At 48.6% G+C, this 15,121-nt stretch overlaps 1 protein-coding gene across 1 annotated transcript; it reads left to right on the forward strand.

Annotated features, from left to right (window-relative positions):
* Positions 1-1,347: 1,347 nt before the first annotated feature.
* FOXQ1 (forkhead box Q1) lies at positions 1,348-3,595 on the forward strand. Its single transcript, XM_040585760.1, has 2 exons — positions 1,348-2,922; positions 3,305-3,595. Exons 1-2 carry the CDS (start codon positions 2,377-2,379, stop codon positions 3,593-3,595), a joined length of 837 nt encoding a protein of 278 aa, XP_040441694.1. The 5' UTR covers positions 1,348-2,376.
* Positions 3,596-15,121: the final 11,526 nt, after the last annotated feature.

A 15,121-nucleotide genomic window follows, 5' to 3' on the forward strand; every position in this document is an offset into this window, starting at 1 on the left:
CAGCTAATGCAACGCTTTACTGAAAGATCTCCGTTTACATTACATGGAGACAACAACAACAAGGAACCAAGAGAGGTCTCCCTCCTCTTATTTTTGTCTTTCTGAATTGCCAGCTTTTCTGAACTGGTACAGCTATAGTGACAACAGGAAGACATCAAACCTATTATTACTAAAGCTAGCATTAGAACAACCAGAAGGACAGAAGAACATCTCATTGCTCGGTATTTACTATTTAAGTTTCAGGCAAACTGAAGAAAGGGCAAAGCTTTGCAACAAAATGCAGTTGTGTATGGGAATGTATATTCTATTCGAGAGAGATCAAGGCAGAAAGCAGTGCTGTTTGTTTCTTCTGTTAGTCTTTTAAACCTGCCTTTTTTCATGTTCCTCTCCAACACTCCTTAAGAGCCAGACCACAACAGCACAGTCCTAACCAGAGTGACTCTGCACTAAGTATTTAATCTAAAATAAGGTCCAATTTAGAAAGACTGCTTTTGAAAAATATGGAGCAACCCAACTCTTTCTCCAGGACACAAAATTCAAAGTGTACGTATGAGAAATAATATATAAGCATGACACTAGATTTCTGCTGATGTTTTTGTTCTGTTATTGTTTTGCAGACGCTAGTGCTACTGCTGTACGAAGTCAAATGGTGTTTTGCAATTGACTTTGAACAGCGAGCAGGATAGGACTGAACAGGGAGTTTTCAGAGAAGCTACTGCCACACAGCTCTCTTTGTTGGGTTGTTCTGTCTAGCGACTGTTGAAAGAGTCAAAACCTCTGAAGGAGGATAAGAGGCTGACAACTTCAACCTAAAAACAAACCCAAAAATTAAAATTAATTTTTCTAGAAAGTGTTTAGGCAAAATTACAGAATACTTGTTGTCCTAGGTTTTATGGAAAATGTATAGACCCACAATGTGAGAGAACAAAAAAAAAAAAAAAAAGTTAAAACAAAGTCATTGTTTTAAAAAAAGAAAGCCAAAACCACAATAAAAGATTTTATTGGAGAGCAACAGTTGTAACAGAGAGGTTACAAACGCACCATCCGGAAGGGATCACGCAACACTACTGTATGTACATTAACACACTTAAAAGTAAGGTTAAAGTTTAGACTAATTCTCTCGTAGCAAAAGCGCACAGCCTTGCCTACCTGTTCACATCTTACCCCTGCACCAGGTGTGGTTATGACAGAAGGGGAGGGGGGCCCGGACTGAACCGACTTTGTCAGGCTACATAAATCATTAGGAATTCACAACTGCGAAGCCGTGTATTATTTTCCAGCAGGTTGTTGAGCTGTCACATTACAACTTGTTGCAGTACACGGCGCTATTAAAATAAATCACGGCACGTAACAGGTTCTGCTCTGCCACCTACAAGCCAGAGTGCATTTTACACCTGGGAGGCGGGCCCGGCTCTGCGACGTCGCGCCGAGCTGCGGCTCCATTCGAAATACCCGGGAAGGGGAGGGACCAGGCGGGAGAAAATACAAACAAGTTTCGTAAAATAACTTTCCAACAAGACCTCGCTGTCATCTCAGCTAATTACGGCCCTGATACGGCTTATTAGCGCATACCCACCTTTGCTACCTTGCTTCTCCACCCACCACCCTTTCAGATCTTCGTCCTGGCTCCGCCTCTCGCCGGCGTTATAATGGGCTGGTCTGAAAGTGGTGGAGAGACACAGAACCACAGGGGAAGAGAGAGATAATGACAATAACACTAATAACCCTAATAACCCGGCTGCTGCCCGCGCCGCAGCGAGGAGCCAGCCCGGCGCCCCGGCGCTGACGGGGGCCGGAGCCCCAGAGCCAGGAGTAACCCCGACGGCCGGCGAGAGCTTCTCACCGCGCCGGGGCAGCGCCGGACGGTAACAGCGGCCCCGAGGAGGACCGGGCTCGGGGGGGCGCGGAGCGCAACCGGCAGCGGCAGCCGCCCGCTCGCACCAGCTCCGCGGGGGCCTCCTCGCCCCTCTCCTCCGGCCCCATGGAGCTGCGGGAGTGAAGAGCCAGGACAGAAAGGAGGGCGGAGAGCAAGCGAGCGTCCCGGCGGGGGGAGCAGGAGGTGGAAGCCGGAGGAAGCGCCCCGTCCGCCGCCGAGGGCGGCAGGGCACCGCCGCCCGTCCGCAGCGCCCAGCGGCCGGGAAGGGGCCAAGGGCCAGCGGCCAGCCCCCCGCCAGCGACGCCCGGGGCGGCCGCCCGAGGCCAGCCCGCCGCCCAGCGCCGCCCGCCCTGCCTGCTGCCGCGGAGCTGTCCAAGCCGGCGCGGGGGCACAAACCCCCCGGGGCGCCTCGCCGCCCCTGAGGGCCGCGCCGAGGGGCGGGGGTCGCGCCCGCCCAGCGGAGCCGCGGGGGCGCGGGGTGGCCCGCCGGCGCCGCCGCCATGAAGCTGGAGGTGTTCTCGCAGCACTACGAGGACAAGCTCAGCGCCGGCAGCGACCAGGAAGGCAGCGGCTCCCTCTCCCCGGCGCCGGCCGAGAGCGAGCTGGGCTCGGACGGCGACTGCGCCGCCAACAGCCCGGGCGGCGGGGCCGGGCGGCCGGGACACCCCCCGCCGCCGCCCCCCGCCCCGCAGCCGCCGCCGCCGGCCGAGAGCGCCAAGGGGAAGCCCTACACGCGGCGGCCGAAGCCGCCCTACTCCTACATCGCGCTGATCGCCATGGCCATCCGCGACTCGGCCGGCGGCCGCCTGACCCTGGCCGAGATCAACGACTACCTGATGAGCCGCTTCCCCTTCTTCCGCGGCGCCTACACCGGCTGGCGCAACTCGGTGCGCCACAACCTCTCCCTCAACGACTGCTTCGTCAAGGTGCTGCGCGACCCGGCGCGGCCCTGGGGCAAGGACAACTACTGGATGCTGAACCCCAGCAGCGAGTACACCTTTGCCGACGGCGTCTTCCGCCGCCGCCGCAAGCGCCTCAGCCGCGCCGCCCCGCCGCCGCAGCCCGCCCGCCCCGCCGCCCCGCCGCCGCCGCCGCCGCCGCCGCCACCGCAGGAGGCGGCCGGAGCGGGCGCCGCGTCCCCCGGCGCTTCCCCGCGGTGCTGCTGCGCCTCCTCACCCTGCAACTGCGCGCCGGGCGCCGCCGCCAAGGAGGCAGCGGCGGGGGGCAGCGGGGCGGGGGGCGGCGGGCGGCGGCGGCGCCAAGTTCTCCAGCTCGTTCGCCATCGAGAGCCTCCTCCGGCGCCCGGCCAGGCCCCGCGCCGCCCCGCAGCCGCCGCCGCACGTCCGCCTCCTCTGGCCGGCGCCGCCCGGGCCCCCGCACCTGCTGCCCGGCCCCTACCCGCTGCTCCCCTACCCACCTGCCGCGCAGCCCCCGCCCGCCGCCCTCTACGGCGGCGGCCTCCTGCAGCTCTGCGCCTACGGGCTGGGCGAGCCGCCGCCGCTGCTCCTGGGGGGCGGGCGGCAGGCGCTGGCCCAGGGCGAGCCGCCGCCGGCGGAGCGGCCGCGGCCGCCGCTCTTCCCCGCCGCCCTTCCCAAGGGCGGGAGGGGGCCGCCCGGCTCCCCGCTCTACGGGCCCCTCCGGCTGGCCGGGCCGCCGCAGCCGGCGGCGGGGGGCTCGGCCTCGTTCCGCCCGTACGCCGTGGAGACCCCCCTGGCTTAATGGAGCCCCCTCCTCCCCCTCTGCGAGGGGCCTGCCCGGGGAGGCGGGGAGGGGGAAAGGAGGCTCTGGAACCCGCACTTTAACTCCAGAGGCGACCAAAGCCGCCACGCAAAAGCCGCGGTGACTGTGCCTTAGTGAAATGACAGTGGGTTTAACTGAAACCAAAAAAAAAAAAAAAAAAAAAAAAAAAAAAAAAAAAAAAAAATCAAAACAGCTGTCGTTTTGGACATAGCCATGAGCCTCAAGTGCTTCTTACTGTTCGTTGAGACTACTTGACTTCAGCCATTCCCTCGCCACCTCCTTTCTGTCCCCCCTCTTGTCCCCGCATCTCCTGCCACCGAAGCCGCGGGCAGCGGAGCAGGGGATGCCCGCGGTGGCGGCAGCCGGGGGATGCGCTGTGCACTAGGGGGGCGGGGATGGGGGCCGGGAGGAGCAGGGAGAGAGAGAGGGAGGGGGGCCGGGGGCTGCTGTGGAGCCGTAGGTCTGTACTGCAAAGCAATGCATCACTGTGCCAAAAGAATCCTTTTCTCCTGTCCGGCAACTAGCATTTCGTGGGAAGGGAGGACATTAAATTATTTATAAAAGTAGTGTTTTTAACACAAAAGTGAGTGCAGCTTTTTTAATTAATTATTGTTCGGGGGAGGGGGCGGGAGTGGGGAAAGGGCTCAAGGAAACGTCAGGCACTGTCTCCTGTACTGGTTGGCGTTGCGCATTTAAGGCCAAGACCACTGCTACTGGAAGAGAAAAGCAATTTTTTTTCGTATCTTATTTTTGTGTTTGTATATAACATATGTGCGTGTGCATTCTATTGACGCTCGGGCACCGTGTTTTTTCCTTTTTTTTTTTTTTTTTTTTTTTCTCTTTCTCCTCTCCCCCGAATAAAAGCTGCCCCCTGAATAAAGACGGTAACAAGGAGAGCGTGCTGTCTGTGCTGGCGTGGCGGGGGGAGCCGGCCGTGGGACAGCCTGGGCCGGGGAGCGCTCGGGCTGCGGGGGCCGCCGGGCTGCCCGCCCCTGCCTCCCCACCGGGCGAGGTAGAGGTGCCACAGACGGGCCCGCCTGATTTTGACCACGGGAGGTGAGAGAAGTTCTCCTCTTGGGCTGCTGCCAGGGTTGGAAACCCTCTGCAATTCCTCGAGTCAAGTCAGGTTTCCCCGCCGATGCTCAGCCCGGCAGAAAGGCTGGCCGTCTGCAGCAGGCAGACTCGCAGGCTGGCTTGGGAGCAGCCTGAGGAAGTCCTGGGCACCCGCCTGCCTTTTTTGATCCACCACCACCACCCCACCACCCCCACCCCCCTCTTCTTTTTCTCTTTTCCCCAAAGGACAGCAGACGAAACGTAATGCTGTTGTCATCTCTTGGTCCAGAGAAAACTCACTTCAGGAAGGTCGCTGGCATGACCGGGCTCCAGCTGCTTCTGCTGGAGGCAGCCCCCCTGGCACCCGCGGGAGGGTGAACGCTATGGAATATTGGATGGGAATAAAAAGGGGACACACGTGTCCTCCCGATGGGTGTTATGTCAAGGCTGCTCATGTTGAGGCTGCTCCGTATTGCCAGAAGCGGTCAGGAAAGCCTCCGAACGACCGAGTCAGAAGAAGGGAGGGATGGGGTTTTAACTGCCCGTGGTACTGAATTACCATTTAGTGGCATCCCCGAACTCGAAGAGCTCTAAACAAACACCGACATGACAATCCGGGGCTTATTCGTTCGTTTGTTTATTTTAATTGTAAAAAGGATGGAATTGGCGGACTTTTCCCCACTCCGAGTCTCCTGTAAGCACGGATCACCAAAGCAAACGATGACAAGCAGAGTTTTGGGCGCTGGTTGTTCTTTTTCCTAATTACTCTTATTTCGGACTCTGGACTTTCTCCCCCACCTCCTTTTCCCTCAGCGCCGGGGTTCAGCCTCTGAGTAGCTTCTAACCCTACTTGCAAAACTCACGCCGAATAGCGAAGGTGTGTTGGGCAAGGAAAGCTTCAAACAGAACGATCCGCGGGCGAGAACACCGACTTGTTTCAATAAAGCTCAAGCAGATTTCATGGTGTGTTTAGTTCAGACCATAACATTCATCAGAACATTGCAAGAGATTAGTGACTAATGTATGAAGTAATCCAGCCCTTGAAGGAATTGGTTTTTATGTACACACACGCATGCACACACACACACGCACGCACTATTTCGACATCGTTCTGCCTTCAAGGCTCTGTGCAAATAATCTACCCTTCAATAATCTACCCTTTCCTCGAGCTCGTATTCTAACATCTTTGTCTTCATATGAGTCCACATGAGCCCTCAGTATGCAACTGTTAATGTATTTTGGTTTTGTCGATCTGTAATGGTCGTATTTCAGGGTGTATATATATATATATATTATAAGCACCTTGACGGAAAGTGGAATTTGTTATTACAGCCACGAGCGGGTATTTAATCGCATGTACGTAAGCGTGAGCAGGGATGAATGCGTGTGTAAAAGTCCGCTTGATAGGGTAACATTCCGCTTTTTACTTTTAGAAAAGTCCCTTTTTCATTAAAACATAAATCTGCATTAAAAGGAAAAAAAAAAAGAGCCCACAAAGTTTGAGACGTGCCTTGTTAATAAGTATTTATGTTCTGTGAATCTCGGTTTTTGGATACGGCGGGAAACCTTACGTCCACACTACAGTATCAGGGGTATCTGTGTCCTTCCTTCGTGTCTGTTCGGTTTCCCCCGCAGGTGAGGACCAGGGTGTGAGGGGACCCCGTGGCTGCCGGGCGAGGCGGGGGCAGGGCGGGCAGGTACCGCCGGTGCCCGGAGCCCCCTCGGCGGCCGGACTGGGGGGTTCCGCCTGCTGAGGGGTCGGCTCTTCCCCGCCGCCTCCTGCTTGGGCATCAGCCTCTGAGGCGGGGGCGAATTTCGCCCTGTTGGCCTTTGGCTGGAAATCGCCCCCTTCGCGATGCTGCGCAGACCGTGCCCGCGTTTCCGAGCAAGGGCGATGGAGCAGTTTGGTCACCCGCACGCGAATTTACGGGGCGGGCAGCGGCGGGGCGGGCAGCGGCGGGGGACAGCGGCGGGGCGGGCAGCGGCGAGGTGGGCAGCAGCGGGGCGGAGGGCCCTGCCCGCAGCCCCTGGCGGGCCGGGGCCGGGACCTGGGCCGGAGCCGGCGGCGGAGGGAGGCCAGCCCCGGTGCACAGCCATAAATCCGGGCTGTCAGCTGTGACAGACGGCTGGTGAAACACAGCACCTGTCCAAACACTTTCCAGCAGCAGGTAATCAGAGAACCGTCACTTTACATTTTTGTGCGGAACAAGCACATTAACCATTTCGCAGACCTGCCCAAAACAGCGCTGTTTTTATGTCTGGGTACTTTGTCTTTCTTAACGTCTAATAAATCAGAATGACAGAAGAGAGACAAAGCCTTTCTCCTTTTGATATTTGACACATCAGCAGTAAGCCAACACTTTTGCACAGCCCTATTCTTTCAGCCCTACATCACCCAGAGTAGCTGTTTGTTGGATGGGTGCAGTCTGGGATACTAGAGGTATTTGTACACATTGTCCAGGTAAAAATTATGTCAGTGGCACTGAAAGCCCAGCTGAACAAGGAGCATAATAGTCTGCTCACTGGCATGGCAGAGGATCTGCAAACATCCCATGATGGCTGCTGCAACCCCTTCGCAGTTTCTTTGTGTGCTTGGTGGAAACCCCAGCCCGAGCAGAATTGCACATGAATTCTGGTTCGGACTGGGCCCTGACTTTAACTGCATTTTTTAGAAGAGATTTGGCTTTCCAAATAACTTCTTTTCCTGAGACTTTTTTGTTCCATAACTATTTCCTCTCATGCAGATTTTGGATGTCTTACCATGCTTTAAAGAGGAGGGGAAAAAATCATACCTGGCAAAATATTTTCATTAAACATTTTTGGGAGGCTTCTCCCCATCATGCACCCCTCCATACTAGGGATAAAACTAGTTACCTGAATAATGTTAGTCCTAGCCACTTTCCTAATTCTCTTCAAATTTTAAGCTACTAAGCAGAAGGATGACTCCTTTGTGGATTCAGACCAAATCAATACAAATGAGACATTTAAGCAGAAGTTTATGCACTTCAGGAATTAAGAGCTGCCAAAGACAAACTCATGGAGAAGAAACAAGCTTGGAAAACTGCTCTGTGGATAACAATTTGCACATATTGCATAGACTTAATGCAGCAGGATAATACAGTAATACTATGCCTATTCTCCTTTGTAGTGGAGACAAAGCGTTTTACTCTTTTATCTTAGTGGAGACACGCCAGTAGGGCAGCATTTTATTGTGTTTTTTTCCAGTTGGGTTGATTAACTCCATTTTTCATCAGCCAGATCTGGTGAAGCCTGAAACTTACTTTCAGCTGTTACAGTCCCAATGACCCATAAGATGGGATAAATAGCCCTTCAGTATCCCTAACCCTTATGCAGGAAGAAGTCCACTGGAATCGGTCATTTTATTCAAGAGCCATCAATCTCAGCACAGCAGTGATCACTAAAAGATTCAGTTCAACACACATCTCTAGTGAAAACTCCTGAGAAAAAAAGGTGCAGCCCTTGGTATCAGCTTAATTTCACACTGGATGCTGAGAGGACTGAAGGAGGATGGATGTAGTTTTGTCTCAGGACCTTGTCTGTTTTTTCTGCCCCAAACCCTCTTTCAAAAGGGTGATGCTTAGGGGTAGGATGTATCAGGCACAGAAGGCCCTTAACAAAAATAAATTTCACCTTGCAAAAAGGCACATAAAAAGGATTCAGATTCATAGGCCATTCATCTTTCCCACCATGCCTTAAGTAGTCCAGGATGAAACTTCCTACACAAGAGCAAGGAAAATGACCACAGCCCCACATGGAAGGGTAGAGCTTCTGAACCAAAGACCAGATTTTGATCAATTCTTCACTGAGCTGGGGGAGGCGTTTCATTTAATAACAGAAAAGAGAGTCCCTTTATTGTGCCAGGCTTTTTGCCTTTTAAGTCTGAAGTACACATAAAACCAAAGTTGAAATACACCTCTAGCCAAATTCAAGGCACTAAGCTGTGATTTTGGCAAGGGTACTTGTATCCTGTTGCAACTTTGCTGAGCACTGCAGTAGCTCTTTAGTAATGGGGTGAATATGGTTCCATCATGCATTTACATCCTGGAGAGGAAACATTTTCTTCCTGAATAAACTCTGTCTTCACTGACACTCTCAGAAGTCTTGAGACCAGCCTTAGAAAAGACATCTACAAAACCCAAGCACCCCATCATAAAATCAGACAATATCTAGAGAGAGCCTAGTCCTTTCTATAAATCCGAACCCATATTAACACATCATTATTTAGGTTATATAGATTGCCAGTTTCAGAGGGCTAGTAATTTATGTATTCTCCAGCCCTGCACAGGAGCTAAACACTGCTATTGCTTTCAGGAAGTTTTACCTCCATATGTCTGGATGGACTAGGGCCTTGTCCTCTTTTCCAGAGCCGGAGGGAGGGTGTATGAGGAAGGACTGAGGGAACATACTGTCATAATATTTGTGCTCTTGCACCACGGTATTGTTTTCTTTGTTATGACATGTTTCAAAATCCCAGAGTTCTTTCAAGCAGGATGGCACACTAATAGCCTCCTTTGCTATGGGGAAAAGCAATGCTTCTGTGGGTTCTTTCCTTAATAGCAGGGTAAAGAATATTCAAGATGGAGCAATACAACTCTACTCTTCAGTACAATGTCTTGAGCAGAGTATTTGGGACCTAGAACCAAGGACCATCAAGTAGAAAAACATGTGAAAGGAAAAAAAAGGGAAAATAGGTTAACAATTTTCAAAATCCCCCTGTAGTTGCTTCCTGACCATACTATTCATCAAGTACATGTTTATAAGCAGTATGCAGGCATTCATAAATGTTTTAATAATTTAGCTGGTTTAGGGTCCAATGGGTTTAGTTTAGCTATATTTGAATTGCTGTTATTTTAAGTAATAGTTTGGTCCTGGAGTAATACTCCAATATCATCTGACAGCCAACTACTAACCCTTCACATAAATAGTGTATTTCATGTTATCCTTACTATTACTGAAGTATTTTTAGTCCACTGTAGAGAAGTAATGTTAATGAACAACATGACAGCCAAACTGGACTTAACTACTGGTATTCTGTTGCTCCATGAGGTATCCCAGGCTACCTCACTGGACAGAAGAGTCCTAAGCAAGACTACTTCTGTGAAATTCATTTTACTTTGACAGAACTTTTTGTTACCCGACTTAGAGATCTTAAAGTTTCAGCAGAAACTTGACAGTCTACTTTCCTAACCTTGTATTTTTATCAGTAGCTGTTATGAATGGACAGATAAACTTCAATATTCCAAGTAGAAGTTGTCAATCTTACTTCAAGGTTTTGAAAAGACAATTTTCTGCAAGACCTCAGAGGTTACCTATGGCCTTTCAAAACAGACATGACACCAAACTGTTTATTTCAATTCCTTCCAAAGCATTTATGATTTAAAACTGTGGCATGTCACAACGGAAACAGTTTTCCCTAGATTTCTGATAAGAATCTATGAAAATGTGGACATGAGAGGCTTCTAGAATTGCCCAATTCACTTCCCTTGTAGTGCAGTTTCTTCAGTTTATTTTTAATAACTTATGAAACAAGGCAGTATCTAGTAGCCTTGTTAAAAACATCCTAAGCCATGAAGAAGGAACCCCGTGAAAAGATGGTTTCCTTTGTGAGAAAAGTGAAGTTGCATCACCAGGTAATAACAGTTTTTCAGTATTTGATATTCCTAAACCAAGTGTCTAACACAATTCTTTTTCACCATCAAGCAACTGCTGTTGCTCTGGGTACTTCACACAGCCATCTTCAGTACAGTGGCATGTGCTCATTACTCATCCTCATCATACAACACCAAAGTAATTCCCCTCTCTTTAGCATATACAAGCCTCAATTAGTTGTATGTTATCATCACATTCCCCATTAATCACTTAGCAGAACTGTACAGACGTACAGCAGCAACTTTCTCACTTTTTCCTCATAAGTCAGTCCAGGAAGCCCCCTAGTCATTTCTGTTTTTCTCTGAACTTCTCTGGAGCATCTCTTTCTGACTAATCACCAGACATGGCGAAGGCATGGCTTTCTATGTCACAATACCTGGAGTCATGTCAGATTCTTCCCACACACCCCAGCTCCAGAAGAAGCAGGTTAAAGAAGGACAAAGAAGTTACAAGTGATCTTCCAAGCAGCCAGGCTAACACATGACAACAAAGTACACAGCCTGCAGTTACTCAGCCTTGTCAGCAATAACCGCCAAAAAAAAAACCCTTTGGTGTAACATTTCAACAAAGCCTTGTTCAAGTGGAGAAACAACCTTCCCCTTTCACCTCCCTCTGCTCCCTTATCTTATTTGCTCTTATCCAAAGCTATTCTTGAGGAAGCAGAAGCAATTTCTCCCTTGGCACTAGTCTACAAAACATTGAGCACAAAAAGACAGGACTCGCCATAGACCCTTCTGATGCCCTGGAGTTCTTTGCTGAGATGACTTTGCCCAAGTCTCTTGTGGACAGCATCTCTCCTTCCATTTCCTGATTTGGGAAGATAAGGCATATAAACTGTATTTTTCTTAGTCAGAGCCTGTAACTCAGCTCAGCGCACTCATCCACTGCTGAGACCTTGACCAAAGCGAAGTAAACATGTGCCACTGTCAGTGCCAGTTCCCAAGGAAGTGTGGGCAGTCCCTGGGTCTTCTACAGCTGTCAAAATGAAACTCCCCGGGAACATTCCAGTTTGAATTCTCCTATTCCCCAGGAACTAGACACTACTCCCCATTTCTTTACTCCATGCAAAGGAGATTGGTTTTACCCTTTGCTAGGAATAAGTTCCCCCTACCTGTCCTGGTTCCAGCTGGAACTCACTTCTTAGTAGCTGGTGCAGTGCTGTGTTTTGGATTTCATCGGAGTACAATGTTGATAGCACACTGATGGTTTTAGCTGTTGCTAGGTAATGTTTATACTGAGTCAAGGACTTTTCAGTTTCTCAAGCTCTGCCAGTGAGAGGGCTGGAGGGGCACCAGAAACTGGGAGGGGAGACAGCAGGGACAACTGACCTGAACTAGCCAAAGGGATATTCCATACCATAGAACATCATGTTCAGTATATAAACTGCGGGGAGAGTTGGCCTGAGGCTGCCAACTGCTGCTCAGGGACTGGCTGGGCATTGGTCAGCAGGTGGTGAACCACTGTACTGTGCATCACTTAGGTCCCCCCCCCCTTCTTTCTGGATTTTATTCCCCTCCTCCTCTCCCTCCTTTTCACCATCATCACCATCTTGTTATTATTATTATTGTTGTTTTTGTTGTTATTATTGGGGTTTTATTTTATTTAATTGCAATTTTTAAATTGTTCTTATCTTGACCCTCCAGTTTTACACTCCTTCCCGATTCTCCTCCCCATCCCTCTGGGAGGGGGGCGGGAAGTGAACAAGCGGCTGCTGGTACTTACTGGCTGAGGTTAAACCATGACACCACCCCACACTGTTCCCAGTAGCTGCAAGGGAGAATTTCCCCTGTGCACTATCATTTCTATCACCACAGGTGACAGGTTCAAATCCAACCAGCTGACTTGACAAGTTCAGCACATGTTATCATCTTATTATAATTTCTTCCTCTCCAGTACAAACAACCAGAGCAAGGATTGTAAGGCTACCCAAATTACTTTTAATTAATGTTTGCACCTGTAAAATTGATTTTAGACACTTCTTTGTTCCTTGTGCAGCTGAAATCTCAGACCAAAAGATCCTGTAACTAGCTTGAAAAGAAGTGGAAGACATACATTTTTATAGTTTGATTTAAATCTTGGGGAATTACGCTGATTTTTCCTACTGGGTGGAGATGACTCCTCAAACTAGGAAACGGTTGGAGAAGCTGGAAATCAGTCAGTTCACACACAGGTCTGTGAACACTGGAATGGTGCCAAAAGCCTGTTAGTTGGACAAGTAACTTGGTGTAACAAAGAAGAGCACTGGATAAAAAGTTCTAGAGGCAACGCTTGTGCTAATTAACAGAAGATGCAGTTTACTGTCTTACTCTGAGGTACCATATAAGCTTTTTTCTTTTCAGGTCACAGTGTGTTTATTAGTAATTGGTAGTTATTTAAGTTTCATATATATGAGTGTTACATAAAAAAGAAGCCCTACAACAAAATATCTTAAAGCTAATTATTGAAAAACTGGGACTATTGTACTCATACACCATTATTTTAGCCCCTTTTAATTCAGTGCACATACCATTGTAACACACTATTTAAATTACAGGATCACACTCTTTCTTCCAATAGGATTCCTGCACCATCCAATAACTAGTTGCTGTGGGAAGGAAACAGTCTTGTGCAATTAAACAGAATATTGTTCTTAGGGTCCTGACTCAATGGAAGCCAGGAGGTTTGTTCCAAGTGAGAAAAAAAGAACCTCTGGAGAAGAACGGATGTTTTCAAATTTTTAAATCTGAGGATATTAGATGTGCATGTACATAGCAGAACTAAAGTCATTAAATCTTTTCAGCCAGCTGGTGAAAGGTTATATAGAAATCTGTTGTAAACTAAGCCATAATTTTTGCATTTAGCTTTTAGGTAGTTAGCTTTATCAGGAACACAGGCACCCATTACTTTACCAGAATCTACTCTAATACAGGGGACACTGCAATCAAAAAGGCAGGTATCATGCATACCCTGTCATAGTATCCTTTTAGAAATAAGGTTTTGCAATTTCCAAGCAGTTACATGTACCCAGACTTGACCCTAACTCAGATAACAATCTAAGCCGTGAGACCCTTCCCTTTGGTACAGTTCTGCTCTTCCTCACCAGGACAAGGAGCCTGGCTTAGCATGCTGGTGCCTACAGGTCTCCCAAATGTGGCAAAATCGGACAAAACTGTACCCTCATCTTCATATTCATTCTTATTTAATTGCTTGCAAAACAGGATTGACCACTGCTTGAGTTCAAATTATTTTGGTTGGTTGTCTTTATAAATGCCATCCATCCATCTCCTCTGATGCAAGGCCAACAAGCAGCATCCTACAATCAGGGATTGTGCTTATAGCTTGGATCTATCAGCCATCATTATATAGATATATATATACTCACATATGTGTGCAGCACAGGAGCATCATCGGGATTTACAACACCAAAAGGAGGACTTTGTATCCATAAACTCAGTACTAAAATCTGTTCCTCAAAATGGCATATACCGCCCTCAGACCATGCCTGCTGTATGCACACAGTTTCTACTGATACCATTTACATCTGAGCCTTTATACACAAGCAGTAAAAGCTGGCAACCAGTAAAGAACAGCACAAACCAATCATTATATTTGACCACTTCATAACAACCATAACGTACTTGAATTGTATGGATAACATACATCTCCCCCACAAAGGACTGGTAGAAAGATGCATGTAATGAGTTCCCTTTTATTTATTAGATAAATTTCCTATTCGATGGCAAGAACAGACTGAGAAATACTGAAAATATATTTCCATATATTGACTGGGAAGTAACTTCTGTTTAGCTTCAGCCTCACAATTTCATTCCATAATAGAAAAAATGTTGATGACACAAAAAAAAAAAAAAAAGACCCATTTGTTTTCAGAGTATACACATAATTTACATGACAGATAGCTCCAGCTGATTTCAGCAGGAGTTCTCATGGACACTAGCTATCTCAGTCATTCAGCTCTTGTTGGGAGTGGCTCAAAACCTAGCAGAGCCAGGAACTAAATGTGAGCAGCTATACATTAATCTTAATTGCTATTCTATAAATAGTCTGGGAAAGAAGGTAATGGGAAACCCCAGCCAAATTGAGCAACCGGAATCACGAAGGGGTGTTTGTGTGTCCCCTGCATTATTAAAAGGCCAAGTGAGTGTTCAAATTAGAAGGCTCAAACACTAACATGAAACTGAGCAAGAGGCTCATTTTGGCACAAGGTCAAAAAAAAAAATCATGAAACTCATTTTCATCTGATAGTTTGTTACATGTTTTCATCCTTCTCTGTGTCTTTAAACTCTCCTATATGAGACCAAGTTTGAGATCTTAAGATGCTGAATATGCAGACTACTTGCATAGCAACTGTTTTGCTGGACCTTAAACTTATTACAAAGAACCTTAAGGCCATGACTACAGCAAGTTGTGAGGGACCCGTAGGATTTCAGGGTGCTGAGCTCACCACAGACCAGGCTGCATCCAGTTCTTCTGAGGTGTCATGGTTTAACTCCAGCCAGCAACTAAGTACCACACAGCTGCTTACTCACTCCCCCACCCCCACAGCAGGATGGGGAGGAGAACTGGGAAAAAGATAAAACTCGTGGGCTGAGATAACAATTTAATAACTGAAATAAAATATTATAATAATACTAACAACAACAACAATTAATGAAAAGGAGAGAGAGGGAGAGAGGAGTAAAAACCAAAAGAAAATAAAGAAAAAAACCAAGTGATGCACAATACACCCACTGACTGATGCCCAGCCAGTCCCTGGCCAGCTACCCCCAGTTCATACATTGAGCA

Source organism: Falco naumanni, chromosome 3, assembly GCF_017639655.2.
Source record: "Falco naumanni isolate bFalNau1 chromosome 3, bFalNau1.pat, whole genome shotgun sequence".
In the NCBI taxonomy this organism is placed as follows: Eukaryota; Metazoa; Chordata; class Aves; order Falconiformes; family Falconidae; genus Falco; species Falco naumanni.